Below are 16,149 nucleotides of genomic sequence, written 5' to 3'. Positions count from 1 at the left end.
AGAAAAACCAAGGAAAGCAGAACTGCATTCCAAAGGGAAGGGATGGTTTTCAGCACTAAGATGCTAAGCCATACAAGCAGGCTTCTCTGTGGCTGAGAAACCTGAGAAACATTTGCATGAATCCATACATTGGAAACTTATGGGTCAGTCAGACTGGTTTTAGTTATCTGTTTTCCATTTCATACTTCTACCTTGCTGCTTCTAATTTTCATGAACCACTGCCTATGTTATTGCTTTCAAATGTGACATTATTTAGCCCATTTCCTAGGCTGTCTGCAAATGCCTCCTTACCAATGGGCATTCTACCTCACTGTAATCATTTAACCCTTCATCACACCTTGCCATCACATACAAAAAGGTTAAAGTCTGCAGGATCAATTCATTTTTCCAGCTCGTATTCTACCTCAATGCACCAAACAGAAGTGCATTCCAGTGTTAACTTTCAGCTCGAAGTTTCCATCCTCTAACAATTCCAGGCACTTCAACATCCTACCCTTCGAACATTTGCTTGGTATACAGGATACTTACATTGGCAGGGTGTAAAATCTTTACCTGTGGGCCATTCTGAAGTGCTAGACTTCCTGGTACCCTTTTTCCTGATCCTATACTGCTGAGAATAGTCTACCACTTCTCCTCGAGCTTTTCGTCCATCAGGGGAGGGAGTGAAGAATTTAGTAAGGCCATCTATAAGCCCTTTGGTTTTCTTGTTAAACTTCAAAGTGTTGCTGCCATCTCTGCAGAAGTCCAAGACATCTGTCTGCTCCACGTATCCTCCTTCTGATGATGCTGGCTGGCTGGACAGAGCCATCTTACGCTTCCGACCCCGGCCAGGACCAGTGCGAACTTTGCTGAAAGGACCTTTGGATCTAAAGGATGAGAAGGGGAGAGACGTGGTCAGAAGATACGGTAAGGCGGCCTCCCACCTTCTCTAACGTATTTATCAACCACACAGAAACGTCAGCTGAAGAATCTAATAATACAGGAGTCATCAAGAGGCTGTGTACCCTACAGGAGACAGGATTTAAACATCTCAGTAGAAGTACTGTAATATTTTTCTCTACATTGAACATTATGTCAAACTAATTTGAGTATAAACAATAGATTTTTACTGATTTTAAAATCAGTAACTAGAATGAATACATTGCACAGAAGGCTTCAATTTATGCAATCTTAAACAGTTTTCCTTTTGCTCCTCTGAATTATATTTAGAGTTCTTCTATGCAAAGTTATTGTACTAATTAAAAAAAAAAAAAAGTTTAATAGAGATGCTCCCTCTATGTTTTTAGAAGCATTAAATTTTGTAAGGTTGTTTTCCAGAGCATGCTCTGGTGCTATTGGTTAGAATCAACTGGTCGTTCAACTGTTTTTTAGCTGATCTCATGTCAAAACTTACATTTTTGTGACATGCTCCTTCACTGTTCTGCACCCTGAAGAGTCCAGAGCGCTGCATCACAACCAGCACTGCACAGCAATCTTAATTCAAGGAAATTACTTTGGCTGAACAGTTATCCAAAGAATTCCTGCCCACACAAATCCAATTCCCAGACAACTAGCTAGCTGCCCCACAACAACCACAACATGGCTGCAACAACACAATCTGTCTTGGCTCAATAGAGTTCTCCACAAATGCAGAAACATGTGGAATGGAAGCAGGAAGGGGCCAAATATTTTCTGGCAGCAGTGTCAGATTAAATATGTCAAAAAAAAAATCTCATATGCTTTATTGTGATTACTTAATTTTTTTAAACAACAGGAAGGGCTCTTGGGAAATGCAAAGCAAGGCAATTATGCCGGAAGAAGGAGGCATCCAGCAAAACAGAATACATGAACAGCAAAATTTGCCTACGACTGTAAGGAATAGTTAAAAAATAAACTAAAAAACTAAACTAGTGAATTACTACAAAGAGTAAAAATGCTTGGCCAAAAGAAGCACTGAGGTTACTTGTAGTCTTTCACAGCCCTTTTCAGAAAATCTGTAATGAAAGCTCTTAATCGTAAAAGAAAACTTCTCACAAAGTAAACTAGAGACCTCAGAAATACCCACTGTCCTACAGAATCTCACATCTTGCTCTTCCTTATAGAGACTTACGTTGTATTTTGATTCTTTAACCTGTTTTTGGGACGTCCTATAGGGTTAGCGTAGCGTCTTTTGATCTGTGCTGCCTTTTTCTGTAAAAGTTTTCTTCCTTTCTTCCGTGGTCGGCATATTTGACATATCCACATACCTATAAGACACAAGTCCCCATCACCATCACCAAATGCAAGAGACATCTATATAGGACAAAAGGGAGAAATACAGCCCACAGGCCTTCTGAGATTAATGATAGGAATAGTACGAAAGGCCCTGATTAGCACACAGATGTGTAAGAAGAATTATGCGTATGCTTCAACAATCTAAACTCAAGTCCTGTTAATATTCCCCAGCCCCCAAAGAGTTCCAAACACAAAGGAAGTTTCATTAATTGGCAGTACATCATCAGAAAACCTTGATTTAATGGTTAATTATCCCATTATCTGCTTATGACTCTACCACTTCCAACTATCTATTATATGAAAGTTCTCTTCTAACTACCAAGGAAGAATCTTTCATAGATAATCTGATTGGAAAGAGAAGTTCATTTGTCCAGAATACTCCACTGTCAAAAACACAGGAGTTGTCTCTCTCTTTTGTACAAGGTTATTCATGCAAATGAAAGCTGATCATCTTAATTTGTAGGGATCTCTTCTATTCCTTCAAACCTCAAGATTTTCTTTTTCAAAACCCTTCACAGAGAGTAACGTACAGGAAACAGGAGATAGTGAAAAAACTTGGATGTGAGGTTCTGACCCTTCTTTGGTTTCTAATACCTGAAAGGTAATTCCATACAAAAATGAGCTAAATGTGGCTAAAAGAGGACCAAATAAGTGGAAGCACTGTCTGTTGATCTCTTCCAACACCATCTTAAATTATCCCTTTCTCCACAAAGTCCTTACCTTTTGGCATTCTGGTAAGAGGAGGATCACAGCATTCCATGTGAAAACCACGATCACAGGAGTCACAAAATAGCATGTTATCCTGTTGAAGACAGATAATCTCTCTTTATATGTGCATCAGCATCAAGCCCCCCATTAATTTGTCACAATTTCAGAGAACAGGCAAATAGTTTTCAAGTACAGACAATTCAAGATATTTCACAGGTCTCAGACTACCAGACTAAAATAAAAGCTGCAGACATTTACCTCTTAAATAATTTTATTTTGTAGTTTAATATAACAGCCACAAAACTGGTATCCTCATCATTAAATCCACACTCCACTACTCACAGCATTTTTTCCTTGATCTCTGCAGGAACTGCATGTTTTGCATTCAATACACTGCCATCGCAAGGCTTTCACTCGAACTGTCAGCTCTGGAGAAAACTTCAAACAGGATGGATGACCTAGAGAAAAAAAGAGAAAATTTTACTGGTAAAATCATTATTCTTCTATTAATGGTCATACATAGCTCACATAGAGGCTACTGTATCAATGATGTATTCCCAGAATTTTGGTTATTCAGATATTCCTATTTTTAGGTGCTTCTATTCTTAGCTATTTGTAACACAAACCAATGCCCTAAATAGCAAACAGCAGGCCCACATACAAAAGAACCTAAATTTTCATCACTGAATTGAGAAACATGATGAAACTGGTCTTCACTGCCACATTAAAAAAAAACAATTTCCAGGAGCCATATGAATTATTTATGCTAGGTTAACTCAACTGTTTCCCCTCTGGAAGCCTAAGATTCAGCTGAACTAACTGACATATTCCTCTCATGTCTGGGTCAGCAGGAGTGACCACAGCAGAGTTCTCTGTCCCAAGTGTCAGGATTCTCGCTAGCTGCACACTCCCTCTGTGCTTGGGGCAGAGCAGGCAGGGTACAGCTGCTCTGGCTCCAGGGAAGGGCAACACCAGCACCCTGGCAATGGTCACCTACCACTGTTGCCACAGTCAGCACAAGAGATGAGCTCCTCAGGCTTCTTCTCCCGATTTTGCTCTTTTGTACCAAGGCAGAAACTGCAAATTGGAATTGGTTCAGCAACCGGCTGTGAGTAAAACAGACAGTTAGAGCACTGGGGATCTCAAGGGAGCAAACTGTAATACACAAATTGACACAGATGTTTATATATGACATAAACATGATGTAATACACATCATGTCTCAAAGATTTTCCCTGGTTCTCACATTCAATACAGCACTAACTGAATAGAAGTTAGTACTCCAAAGCACAAAAACTGTACAACTATTAACATGGCTATGAAAAACTAAAATCTTCCTGCAGAAAATTATGTGAGTATGCTATTTAGCAATTACAAGCAGATAAAAAGGTGTGATCTCTCTGAAAAAGTTATGAGGGCAGTTAGACATTGTGTAGGAAAAAAGATGTATTTAAGATGAGGCACAGCACAAGCAAAGTAAGAAATAGATATGAGTTAGCCAACAATACATTTGGACTGGAATAATCAGGACATTTTTAAATTTAAGGACTGACATTCAGCCTCATCAAAGATGTAGCAAGTGCAATAACTGTTTGTTTTAAAGTGGTACTTGATCAACTAATAAGAGTGAAAGGATGGCGTAACTTAACATTAAGTGCTGGATTTAATTATCTAGAAAATTCTTTCTAATCCAATTCTACATTTAAAACCTATGATTGATAATTTCCAGAGCAAATATGTACACAAAATTGAATTTAAAAATACAATAAAAATATGCTAAAATCACATTGAAAACATCGGAAATGGGAATAATGTTAGATCATGGCAAGTTTTGAGAAACATTCTTTGTATAGCTGTATCAGGTTACAGTTAGTGATTTCGAACATACCTTTTCAGAATCTATTCTGCAGGTATATATGTGTATGCTGTTAATTACTGCATGGAAGCATATGCCAGAAGAATTTCAAGCACCTTTACCCTGCCTAAGCCAAAGCCAAAGCTGTATCCAGAGTAGTTTCTTACAGGCACCAGGTTTGTTTATTTTACTGTAATACAGGAACTGAAAACGTGAAAGCTCTACCTTTCACTCAGTGTACAGACAAAGCACACACAGTACACTTTCAGTCTGAGATGTCATCCTTAAAGCGCCCACTAGATGGAAACAATTTGAACACCTTGGAAATTTGCTGTTTCAAAAGTTAGCCACACAACAGGAATGAAAGCCTGGCATTCTTTATTTAGAATACAAGTATTTATATTAGCCTTCGGGTAAATCCCAAATAATGCTGAAGTATAAACTAATATGAAATCACCTTCCCATCAAACCACTTCAGTCTGGAATATGTTCACAGGATTAGTTAATTGAAGGATTGCAGCTTTTGCTCCTTTTGAGAAACAGAGAAAACAAGACAACTTTAGCTAGTTATGCCAAGCACACAAATCATTACTATCCAAGTGGGAGGGGGAAGCAAGCACCTTTACTGCCCACAGGAGTATCATTCCAGCCACAGCCACCAGAGCAACTGGAGCTGAAATAAGCTATGCAGGGATTCCCTATCCTCTTCTAACAGAGAGAGGGGATCTACTGCACACAAACTGTTCTCTTTTTCATGACTGGGCTCTAGGTGCCAGACATCTAGCTGCTTCCAGTCACTATCAGGTTTAGAGGGAGGAAAAGAACCTTGCGTATGAAGGTTCAGCCAGTGCTTTAATTTCTTTGGAATCAAGATTTCAGGAATTACTTTTACGTTCTGCCTTTTGAAAGGAAAGCTGTAACACTCATGCAACTTTTTAGGGGAGAAATAAAATTATTTCATATATCCTCTGCAGGAAGTTAATGAACAATTCATTTAATCAAATACAGTTTTATAGACAGTCAACAGCCTAAGATAGTAATTCTTTTCTGTTCCAGCCAGTATTTGTGCATACCCTGTTCATGCCCACACGTAAACACTATCTAGATTTGGAACCAGCTCAAAAACTATCCTTCACAGCTTCAATGTTTCCTGCATTTACTACCCCTGGCAAGCTGCAAGCAAACACTTTAATCACATTTTAAAAAACCCCAAAACATCTATAGTTTGGGGAAAGGCTCTACTAGAATTCAAAATGTTTTAGAATAATTAATTAAATTGGAATGATTTTGAATGTGGAAATCAGGCTACTCTTCCAAAGCTTCTGTGTGAGACTGTTGTACTAAGTACGGAGAGATTTCACTGCTGCTGTGTTTGTTCAGCAAAGAACATCCTGGCAAGTGAAAAATGCAAGCACACAATGAAAGATTAGTGAAAACAAGACTGGAAGCAGGCAGCTCAGTTTCATACTGAAAATTTTTGGCAGACATTCAACTCCTTCTGCTGTTTTGCTAGCAAGCACATCTATCTGTGTGATGTCACCAGATTCAGCGAGGGAGGGAGCCAGAACAAATTGGACTGACAGCGTCTTACAGCCTGCCAGCCTCTCAGCACATGCTGTTACTATACAAAGGGTTTCTAGAAACTAAATGCTCCTTAAAGATTCTCAGACTGTATGCTCTCCTAAAGGCACCTATGGAGAAGTGCCTATGGAAGAAGTGTAGTAATTTCACAATCTCGGTTTTGTCCAACCTATCGGCTTTGTAGTCCTCTTAATTCAGGAGAAGTGAGGTTAGGAAATGCCTCAAAACTCAGTCAAGTTGGCATGCCACAATGTCCCAATGCTCACTTGTCAGTAATGTTAAAGCACTTTACAGATGTTTTAATACCAACTAGGGCTCACCAGATACCAGGACTATCTTTGTCCCATCATCACATACATGTTTCTGGTAGTCACTGTGGTTGGAATCGAGTGGGAATAGAATTTAAACCAGCATAAAAGAAACACATACACTCACAGTAACATTTTTTTTGCTTTGCTCTTTAAGACCCCCTAGAAGAACCGTAGATGACTTCTGAGAATTCACACTAGATAATGCTTTCTTGTGTGTCTGTTTTTAAGCAAGTGACAAATCATTACTCCTCACTTCAAACAGCCCATTCTGTTGCAAAGGTTTCCCTCAAAAGCTGTAGCTCCTGGCAAGAGCAGATGAACCAGAAAAGACAGAGGGAAAGTACAACCTACACCACATGTAAAAATTATTTAAAACATGAGGAAACATGTTTCAAGTGAGCATGACATCACAAAGCCTGGATTAAATGCCTTTTGGATCAGTGGCTGGAGAGGAAAACTGATCCAGTTCCATGCCTCAATAAAATCAGAACCAATGAATTTCATATCATCAAAGTAATTTTACAAATCATGTGGGCGTTTTTGCTGTATATGGAGAAAGCTGCAGAATTTAGGAAATACTATTCAATAATATCAACTTGTAGCAGCAACAGTTAGTAACTAACCCTTTTTCTATATAAGTTACCAAATCACAACTCTTAATGTTCCCTCCAGACCGTAGAGTGAAGAAAAAAAATAAGCAACTGAGAGTAAAAACAGAAATCCCTTAAAATACTGTTTTTACTCAAGAAAACAACGCTGAATATATTAAAACACCCAAGAAAAGCTATTACCGAAACATACACATGTATGTTTGTCTGTATAAATGGATATTGTCTCCAATTCACTTGTTGAATCTCATTTGAAAGGAAGAAGCATATTAATTTAGCAGAAAGATGGCCTAAAACACGAGACTACATTAAAACAAATATGAAATGGCATACAGAAGAAAGGAACAAGCATGAAATACATACCTCTTCTTAAGAGAAACATATAGGGTCATTTAAATAGAAAAATTAAAGGACATTTAAAATAAGTGCTGCTGTTTGAGGAAAGTCTAATACAACGGAGAGAAAATCTGAAATGCTGCTACAAGAGTAAAGCCAAGTGCGAAGGCTGATAGCTTGGATACTAGTGAGGTATACACAGGCTGCATTTTCTGCAGTGATTATTGATATCTGGAAACCAATGCAAAAAAGCAATGTAAATAGTATCTGGGGCCGACAGTCAAACTGAAGAAATTATCTTACTACCAGATACAGTAAAAACTTCACAGAATGTCAACTGGAAATGCTTGGACAGACGATTGTTAAACAACCTTCCCAGAATTAACAAGTTCTGTAATCTGAGGATTAAAACTATTCAAGATTTGTTAGTCACAATCAGAATCACATGCTAAGACTTCCTGACTGCAAACTCAGGACGGTGAGGGGAAAGAGAGGCTCAGATTTCCTTCTCTGCACTATGAAGAAGCTCCCTTCACTTGACACTGATTCAGAAGCCTAGCAGTTCAAGTTACTGAAGTTTTCTTTACTCAAATAATATCCTGTGAGCTCTCAAATAAAGTCTGTCCCAGCTTCATAATTTTCAAGAAAATATAGGATGTTGTCTTGAGAGTGAAAGATTATTATATTATTCTATTTTAGATCAAAAAATATTTCTAAGCCACAGCTGCAAAAGAAAAACACCCCCCTCAAATTAAGAGCAAGCTACTATCTTAAGTCCTCTCACTGAAAAAAACCCCCTTGTATTCCACAATACTTAAAAAAAAGGAACTTCAACATTTACTTTGATTTCTAGAAATAAGTTATTTTGGGGATAAGGCTTTGTTAAAACCTAAGTAATGTCTGTGCATAGAGGTAATTATTCTATCTTTAAATACTGGAAACTGCTTAACTTCCAAGTCTAGCAGCACCCCTAAAATAATGGAAAATACTTCAGCTAGAAAATGGAAAAACATATTTAACAGAATACAGAGCCTCACATAATTATGATACCAGAGAAGAGGAGCTGTTAATTAAAGATCACTATGTGATTCAAGTCTGCTTGTAGTTTACCCAGGATACCCACACAAGTTCAACTGTGATACCAAATCCTACTCAGTTTTTGAACCTCTACCACCTTGAGCATAAAAAGGAGAGAACAAAAACATTCTACACGTTAAGTCTTCACTATCAAAATTCACTGCTCAATATGCCACTCTTCACAGTAACACTTAACCAAGTCCCATAGTCACTACATGCTGTTTTCTCTCCCAGCACCACACAGGCAGCCTTATACAGCAGGTGTGGCAAAAACCCAAACACATGCTGATAAAACTTTTTATGAACAGGTCTGTTGCTGAGCGACAAACCCATACAAAGGTATCCTGAATTTGCAAAGCCAGGTGAAGTCAGTCAGAACATTTTATGGTTGTACATTTTGAAGGAAAAAAATACCATTGGTGGCAGCACTAAGCAAGTGCATCTACTTGTTCCTGAGATTGCCCTGAAGACTTTGCATGCAGCTTAATGATTAGCAGCTTCTAAAGTTGTCACTGCAATGCCCAACAGCAGAATTACCTTCCTTCCTTCCATGCACACCTTCAAGGAATTCACTATGAGCCCCAACAAATTCAGAGATCCAGCACTACAATCAAAACACTTATTACTATATATCTAGAACTGAGTCTCAAAGACTGAGGAGAAACTTAATGCTGGGAGAGGCTGTATACTGTTCATGAATTCTAAATGAAGTCAAACCTATACACACACTCATCTAAAGGCAATATCCGACACCAATTTTTCTGGACTTTTAAGATCATATGGGACAGTTCAGCAGAAATGGGGAAAAACGTTGACTTCTTTTATAGTTCAGAATACCTTTCGGTTTTTAGTATTTTCAAACCAGAAGCTATTTTTCATGCATAGGTCCACAGACTGGTTAACTAACCTTCAAAAGTACCTTAAAACAAGCAAATATATTAGAAATGGGATTCTGTTTCCTACTCAAAGGTCATTCTTCTTGGACATCCTTCTCCTTCCTTTCTTTTGCATCTCATTACAAGTCCAGATTTACAACAGCAGTAACAATGGGTAGACTGCCCAATTCTTGAACATTTAAATAAGCAATGTTGCAACCTCTCATCTAATGCCAGAAGCAGTATTATTAGCTGCTCCGAGGAAAGGTGTTCATACATCAGAAAAATATCGGTGAGGAAAGAAAAACTAAGATTTATACATCAAATACAGAAAAAACATAAATAGGTGGACTAGAGGCCAACATGACTTAATCACAACTCACGAGGATAAATGTAGTTTGAGATCCTTGAACAAGCAAATACCCACCTACTTCACAGAGACTGAAGGACTCAACAGTCTGTCACACATAGTGTTTGTTCACCAGATTTTGTTGACTCCCTGTTTGGACTTAAGAACATGGAACCTATTTTTCGACTAAAATTGCAGTACTTCATTTAATAACTATTGCTTTTTAACTTTTTTCCACCTTCACTATGACTGAAGATAAAATTGCTGGGAAACTAGGAAGAAAGCAGGAACAGAATGACCGGTCCTCATTCTCTCTGCTGTTTCTTCCCTTCCTACACAACAAAGCTAACACTGGAATCAAGCTGTTTGTTTCTTTATCAACACTCTCCAGCATTCATTCACTCTCCTCTCTGCTTGACTAGCCCTTAAAGCTCCATAGTAAATACAATTTCTTTTTTAGCGTAACTTCAGAGAGATGTCATTCCACATCTGTCAATAATCTACCGGACATAACGGACTGACAACAGGGATCTGGCCAATATATTACACTAGTCTCCTGCTTTTTAATCTGCTATCCTAAACTCAGCTTCTGCTGAAATTGTGTCAGAGAACACTGCTGAAAAAAATACCTCCTCCACAGTGGTACTCATTGACACAGGTATGCATCGTAACATCTGGTATCTTCTCACAGTGACAAGCTTTGCCTCTAAGTTATCATGGCTCCAGACACTGCCAGCACGACTCTTGGTACTGTTCAGCCCCATTCTATAACATCCATTCACAGGTGTCCACAGCAATAGTATTTAGGACCTGCTTAGATTGGCTCAATTACCAAGAGCTACTTCACCTGTTCATTAATCGAGTGAATAAAGTTCAAAGCAATTTTTTTTAACACTTGTGTTTCCAGAGCTACACAGTGTACAGATGGAGGCCAGAAGGTTTTTTTAGACATAACTACAGACTTCTCTTGCCCAGAACCAGCTGGAAGAGAGTGAATCCTAGTCCTCCTCTAGCTGGGAGCCTAAGCTTGAACTGCCCTTGAAGAGATGGGTGAGCTCTCAATACGCAATCACAGCATTCTGGTTGCAGATCATTTGTGTACTTCGCCCCACACAAATAAATCAAAAAATAACCTTTTACCAGTAATCAGACAGTTCTTTCATTTAAGACATGGAATTAACAATTTTTAATGTTAAACAGGCACAATATAGCAATAGCTATTGTATGTTTAGAGGCCTTCAAAACAACTATGATGCCCTCATAGCATACGAACTTTCGAAAAAGATACAAGAAGCTTGGCTTCATGTGAGTTTATGTTCTGGGATCTAGATATACTGCTGGCAAAAAGGAAGGCCTGACTTGCCACTCAATCAATACTGGCAGAATCTACATGTTTTAACATAGTATCTTCAAAATTACTTCAGAAACTAGTATGAAACTCTGCCTGAGTTATGCAGCACAGAGACAGTACATGAAGAGCAGAAATCTAGGGTTAAGCACAGACACGCAGACACAAAAACTCAGAAGAATGAATTGAAAAAATCCCTTGCAAAATTTCTATTTTTCCAGGGGAGCAAAAAACAAATCCCAGAGTACATTCAGTAGCTCATACCACCATTCACCACACCGATTTATAACATTTTAAGGAAAGTGCAGGGAACAATTAATCTCAAAGAATATCAAGCTACTCCTGAGTTTTGGCACATTACAGGGAAGCTGAATAGGCTGTGAAACATGCTGTGTTAATAATATGTACAGTCACTATTATCATCTGTTACCAATACTCTCTCAATCCAGCCACCTCATGCGCCAGGTTTGTTTATATCCAGTCTTCACGACATTTTACAGCTATACTGATTTCATTATAGAAAAAGTTGGAGACCTACATAGAAAACACCTGTAGACAGAACACTGGAATTTTCAGCATAGTAATACTTCCTACATTACGCCAGCCCACAGCACAACACACTGACAAGTACTGTGTCCACAGTAAAGCTCCTACAGTTAAATTAGAACTTCATGGAAACTTTACTGGTGATAAAGCAGCTGTGCAGATTTTATTTTCTTTAGGAAGAAGACTCCCACAGCAGTTTTAAATCTTCAAATCCTAATAGATCATTAAAGCATCTTTAACCAGAGAGTGAAACTGACTTCAAAAACCATGAGTAGGACACACCCAAAGAACTCATCCCTGAACAGAATATTTATACCATCCAAAAACTTCCCATTCTGCTGAGAAATATATCTCTTTAGGATAAAAAAGAATAATTTTCACATTCTAGATATCCTAGAGACAAGTAGCGCAAATGTATGAATCACTGGCAAATTGATCTTCAGTAAACAAAGACAAGCTTCTGTTTTACTCTGTGCTCACAGTAACAGAAAAGATACTGACTGGGTATGAATTTCACTCCAACAACTTCATCTTGAGGTTAGAGCAGAGGATCAATGACCTCAGGAATGCAGAAGTATGGCGGAAAGGAGGGGAAAATCAGGAAAAAAAAGAGAAAGCAACAGGAAAAAGATACTTTGTTTTTTATATAGAACTTATACTTAAAACGGGGGAGAGGGGAGGGGGCAGAGGATGCACAAGTCCTTGAGTGCTCATTCCAGCATCTCCATGCTCTCTAGATCACAGAATGGCTTGGGTGGGCAAGGACCTTAAAAGTCATCCAGCTCCAACCCTCTGTCGCAGGTAGGAACACCCTCCACCAGAAGAGGTTTCTTCCTATTTCACAACAAAGAGGTTCTGGGACAGAAAGTCCTTTGACCATTATAAAGAAAGCCTCTAAGACAGCATTAGGTGGCAATTGCTAAACAATGCTTCTCTGTTACCTGAATTCAAATAGAAAGAAGAAATGGCAGACAAATAAAAATGTGAAAGTAGGAGATCATCTCAAGTTTGCTTTGCAAATTCACCTCACCTCCAAGACAGGAGGCTTACTGCCTATCTTTTGCTGACACACCTACAGCAAGCCTGTTACCATACCTTCAGTTCCACTGCACACAAGTGCTGTAAATTCCCCACAGTAGCTCATCTGCAGTTTTCTGGTCCAAAGTACAAATTACAATCCATTACATTTCCTCTCATGTTTAGAAAATTTGATATAATGGGATCCTAAATACACATTTGTAACTTCTAACATACCAAATTCAAGATCATGGGCCTCAAATTACAACTCTATACTGACACATTCCATCGATCACAAGAAAACGACCATGCAAAAAACTGTTTCTTACCTTATCCTTTTCATGGGGAAGGAGACATACTGGAGGAAGACAGGAAAGAGATTCAAAACTCTCCTTCCCATCAGCATTAGTGGTTGCTTTAGTGTTGAGCTGGTACAGAGGTCCATCCTTAAGGAGCCTACCATGGCCAACAGCACGTTTGACAGCTAATCGTAATTGCTGGTGAAAAATGGAGGCAGCGCTACCTCCAAATAATGCAGACACATCTTTCTGACCTTTCAGAAAGCGCTCAATGTTCTTCAAGGATGAGCCGCTGGACTCAGCCAAGCCCTCAATTGCCCGTTTAATAAGTTTATTCCAGTCCACATTTGGTTTACCATCCAACTTGCCATGGTTCCGAGGCTTCGGAAGTGCTATTCTCCCAGGATTATCAGGATCCTTGTAGGAGTTGAGACCCTTGTTGGAGACTTTTAAAATAGTTCCATCTTTAACACTCAACTCTAACTGTTCCAGAACAGTTTTGCGGTCCAAACCATGTGAAGATGACACTGCATTGCATATCCTCTCCTCTGAAGGTCGTTGTTTTTGCTTCTTTACCTTTTTGATTGCCTCCAAAATCCACTCTGTATACAGCGGGTTGGCGAGTTTTACCATGGTGAAGTATTCTGTATATCCATAGAGTCGTTATCCTTTATCCTGATGCTGAACGAGTTTCAAATGATGAGAAAACAGATCCTCAAATGATGGGAACCAGCTAACCATAGCATACACGTTTTCTGTTCTGAATTAATCCTTCTTTCTCAAACATTATTTGCTTTCACACTGAAGAGAAGAAAACAAAACAGTTAGAAACTTCTATACTCTTTCCAATAAATCCTATAACAGCTTCACAGAAAGGTTTTCCACAACGATATAAAGATTTCAGCATTATCTCACCTGAGCTTCTGGTCTCACAATCAAAAGAGCTCTAATGTTAGGCCTGAAAGAAAACAAGAGAGACACTAAAAAAAACCAAAACACCAGTTATGAAGAATAAAAAGTAGCAGACAATGTTAATTTGTTAAACATATAGCAGAGTTTTAAGCCACTACAGTTCTGAAATACTGAAGTAATACTTCAGGTTTCATCTTCACTACTAATAAAAGCATACTTCAGCACCAAAATTACTCCACCCAACCTAGAGAAAAGTGTCCTTTCCATTCTGATCCATTACTCTATACCAAGATTTGTATCACTGCTAAGCACGACAACATAAATTAATATTTGGGGGGGAAAAAGAAAACCACAACAAAAAATCTTAAAAGAGCAGTAGGTCTACTAATTTTAACACATGGAAGACACTGCCTGAAATTTCAATAGAAAATAGGAAGAACCAAGACTCTTAAGCAAACAGCAAGAAACTTTCAGAGCACTTTCAGGAGCATAATCATGGGTTTCCCTTCTGTAAAGAAAAGCTGTGACAGTCGTTCCACAAAGGAAAGACATGAAGAAACACAGCTAGAGATTATAATTAAATGCTCTACTTTTAAAGGCTATAAATAAAAGAATACAACATAATTTTCAGTATTGATGAGGCCCACTGAAAACACCTGAGGACAAAGTAACAGGTGACCATACACAGCTTAAAAGGAATGCTTATGACACTGCTAATTAACAATGCTGGTGAAAGGGTATGAGGCTCTACTTCAGAGCCTTTAGCTAGTTATCTTTAAAATAGCTTTTTCTAGGTGTGGTAACTGTCTGCTGCCCTGAAGTTCTACTTCAGGAATACACTACTACACAAACCGAGAAGGATCTGTAAAGTGTTTTTTACAAAAAATAACGAATTTCTTCATGAGAACTGTTAGACAAGAGCTACATCGACAACATAGTTATCCTGGTCTGCTTTCTAGTAAGTACTGAAGAATTTATCAACATACAGAATACATTTGCATCTAGACATCAGACTCAACAGCAGAGCTCCACACGGCCAGTACTGGAAAGATTCTGAAGGACTGCTTAAACCAGAAAGGATGCAGTGCTTGCCGAGAGTTCTTTAATGCTGCGACAATAGATGTAAACGGAAATACGGCCCTCGACACTTGTTCTCCTCGCAAGCAGAGATGCGCTCCGGCGGTGCCCCTGCCCGCCGGGATGCCGAGGCCCGAAGGATTCCGTTCCCAGTTCCCAGCCGAGCTCCCTGCGCAGGGCGTTATGCAACCGTCCGGCCAGGCCGGGGCGACATCGGGAGGGTCCCAGCACCCGTGGGTCACTCGCTCACTCGTTCTCTGCGTGACAAGCGACCCCTGCACCTGCTACCGCTCGTCCCCATCGCCACCGAGGCTGGGTCCCGCACACGGCGCCCCAAGGAGCGCACTGCCTTCAGCACAGAGACTCGCCCCGAGAAATTCGGGAAAAGCGGGGCCAGGCCGCAGCCGCGGCAGACAGCCGAACCCCACGCAGCTCTCCGTCCTCCCGGACACCGGCAGTGCAGCCCGGCCAGCTCCTCGCACTGGTACGGCTGGGCCCGCACCGGCCTCAGCCGCGCTCTCTCGCGCCAGATACTGAACAGAGCTCAGCTCGCGGACCCCCGACCGGACCGCTCCGCTCGCCTCACCCGTGCCGTGCCGTGCCGCGACCGCCACCCTCCCAAGGCGTGGGCCCGGCGAGCGCCGCGGGAGCGGACGGCGGGGCTGGGCCTGGCGCAGAGCGGCGGCGGGGCCGGAACAGGCCGCGAGCCTGGAGCGGCCAACGGGCCTTCCCCTTCCTCAGGCCACGGAGCTCGCTAACCGCCTGTCCTCGACTTCCTCGGCATCAACCACCCGAGCCGGCGCGGCTCCCCCAGCGTTACTTACCGACGCCCGCGAGCACGGGGACCCGGGAGGTGAAGGCCGGACGGCAGCGAAGCCCGAAACTGACACGGCGGCCATCTTGGGCCCGGCGCGCTGCGGCGGGGGGCGGGGGGGGCGCGAGGTGGAACAGCCCGCGGGGGGAGGAGGGTGGCCAGGCGACGGAACAGCGCGGTGGGG

General features: G+C 40.6%; 1 protein-coding gene across 2 annotated transcripts in view; it reads right to left on the bottom strand.

Moving 5' to 3' along the window:
* Window positions 1–16,147, bottom strand: part of KAT6A (lysine acetyltransferase 6A) — a 32,892-nt gene extending 16,745 nt beyond the window's left edge. Inside the window, exons 1-8 of one of the 2 annotated variants that reach the window (XM_056508665.1) lie at window positions 15,976–16,147; window positions 14,078–14,120; window positions 13,193–13,963; window positions 3,959–4,067; window positions 3,304–3,419; window positions 2,974–3,055; window positions 2,090–2,225; window positions 553–866 (exon numbers count right to left, since the gene is read on the bottom strand). In XM_056508665.1, the coding sequence (XP_056364640.1) occupies window positions 553–866; window positions 2,090–2,225; window positions 2,974–3,055; window positions 3,304–3,419; window positions 3,959–4,067; window positions 13,193–13,795 (1,360 nt within the window). In that variant the 5' untranslated portion in view covers window positions 13,796–13,963; window positions 14,078–14,120; window positions 15,976–16,147. The remainder of the gene's footprint in view (window positions 1–552; window positions 867–2,089; window positions 2,226–2,973; window positions 3,056–3,303; window positions 3,420–3,958; window positions 4,068–13,192; window positions 13,964–14,077; window positions 14,121–15,975) is intronic. The other variant, XM_056508666.1, reaches the window with a different exon arrangement.
* Window positions 16,148–16,149: the final 2 nt, after the last annotated feature.

This window comes from Oenanthe melanoleuca, chromosome 22 (assembly GCF_029582105.1).
Source record: "Oenanthe melanoleuca isolate GR-GAL-2019-014 chromosome 22, OMel1.0, whole genome shotgun sequence".
NCBI lineage: Eukaryota > Metazoa > Chordata > Aves > Passeriformes > Muscicapidae > Oenanthe > Oenanthe melanoleuca.
This window is presented reverse-complemented; position numbering and strand designations above follow the sequence as displayed.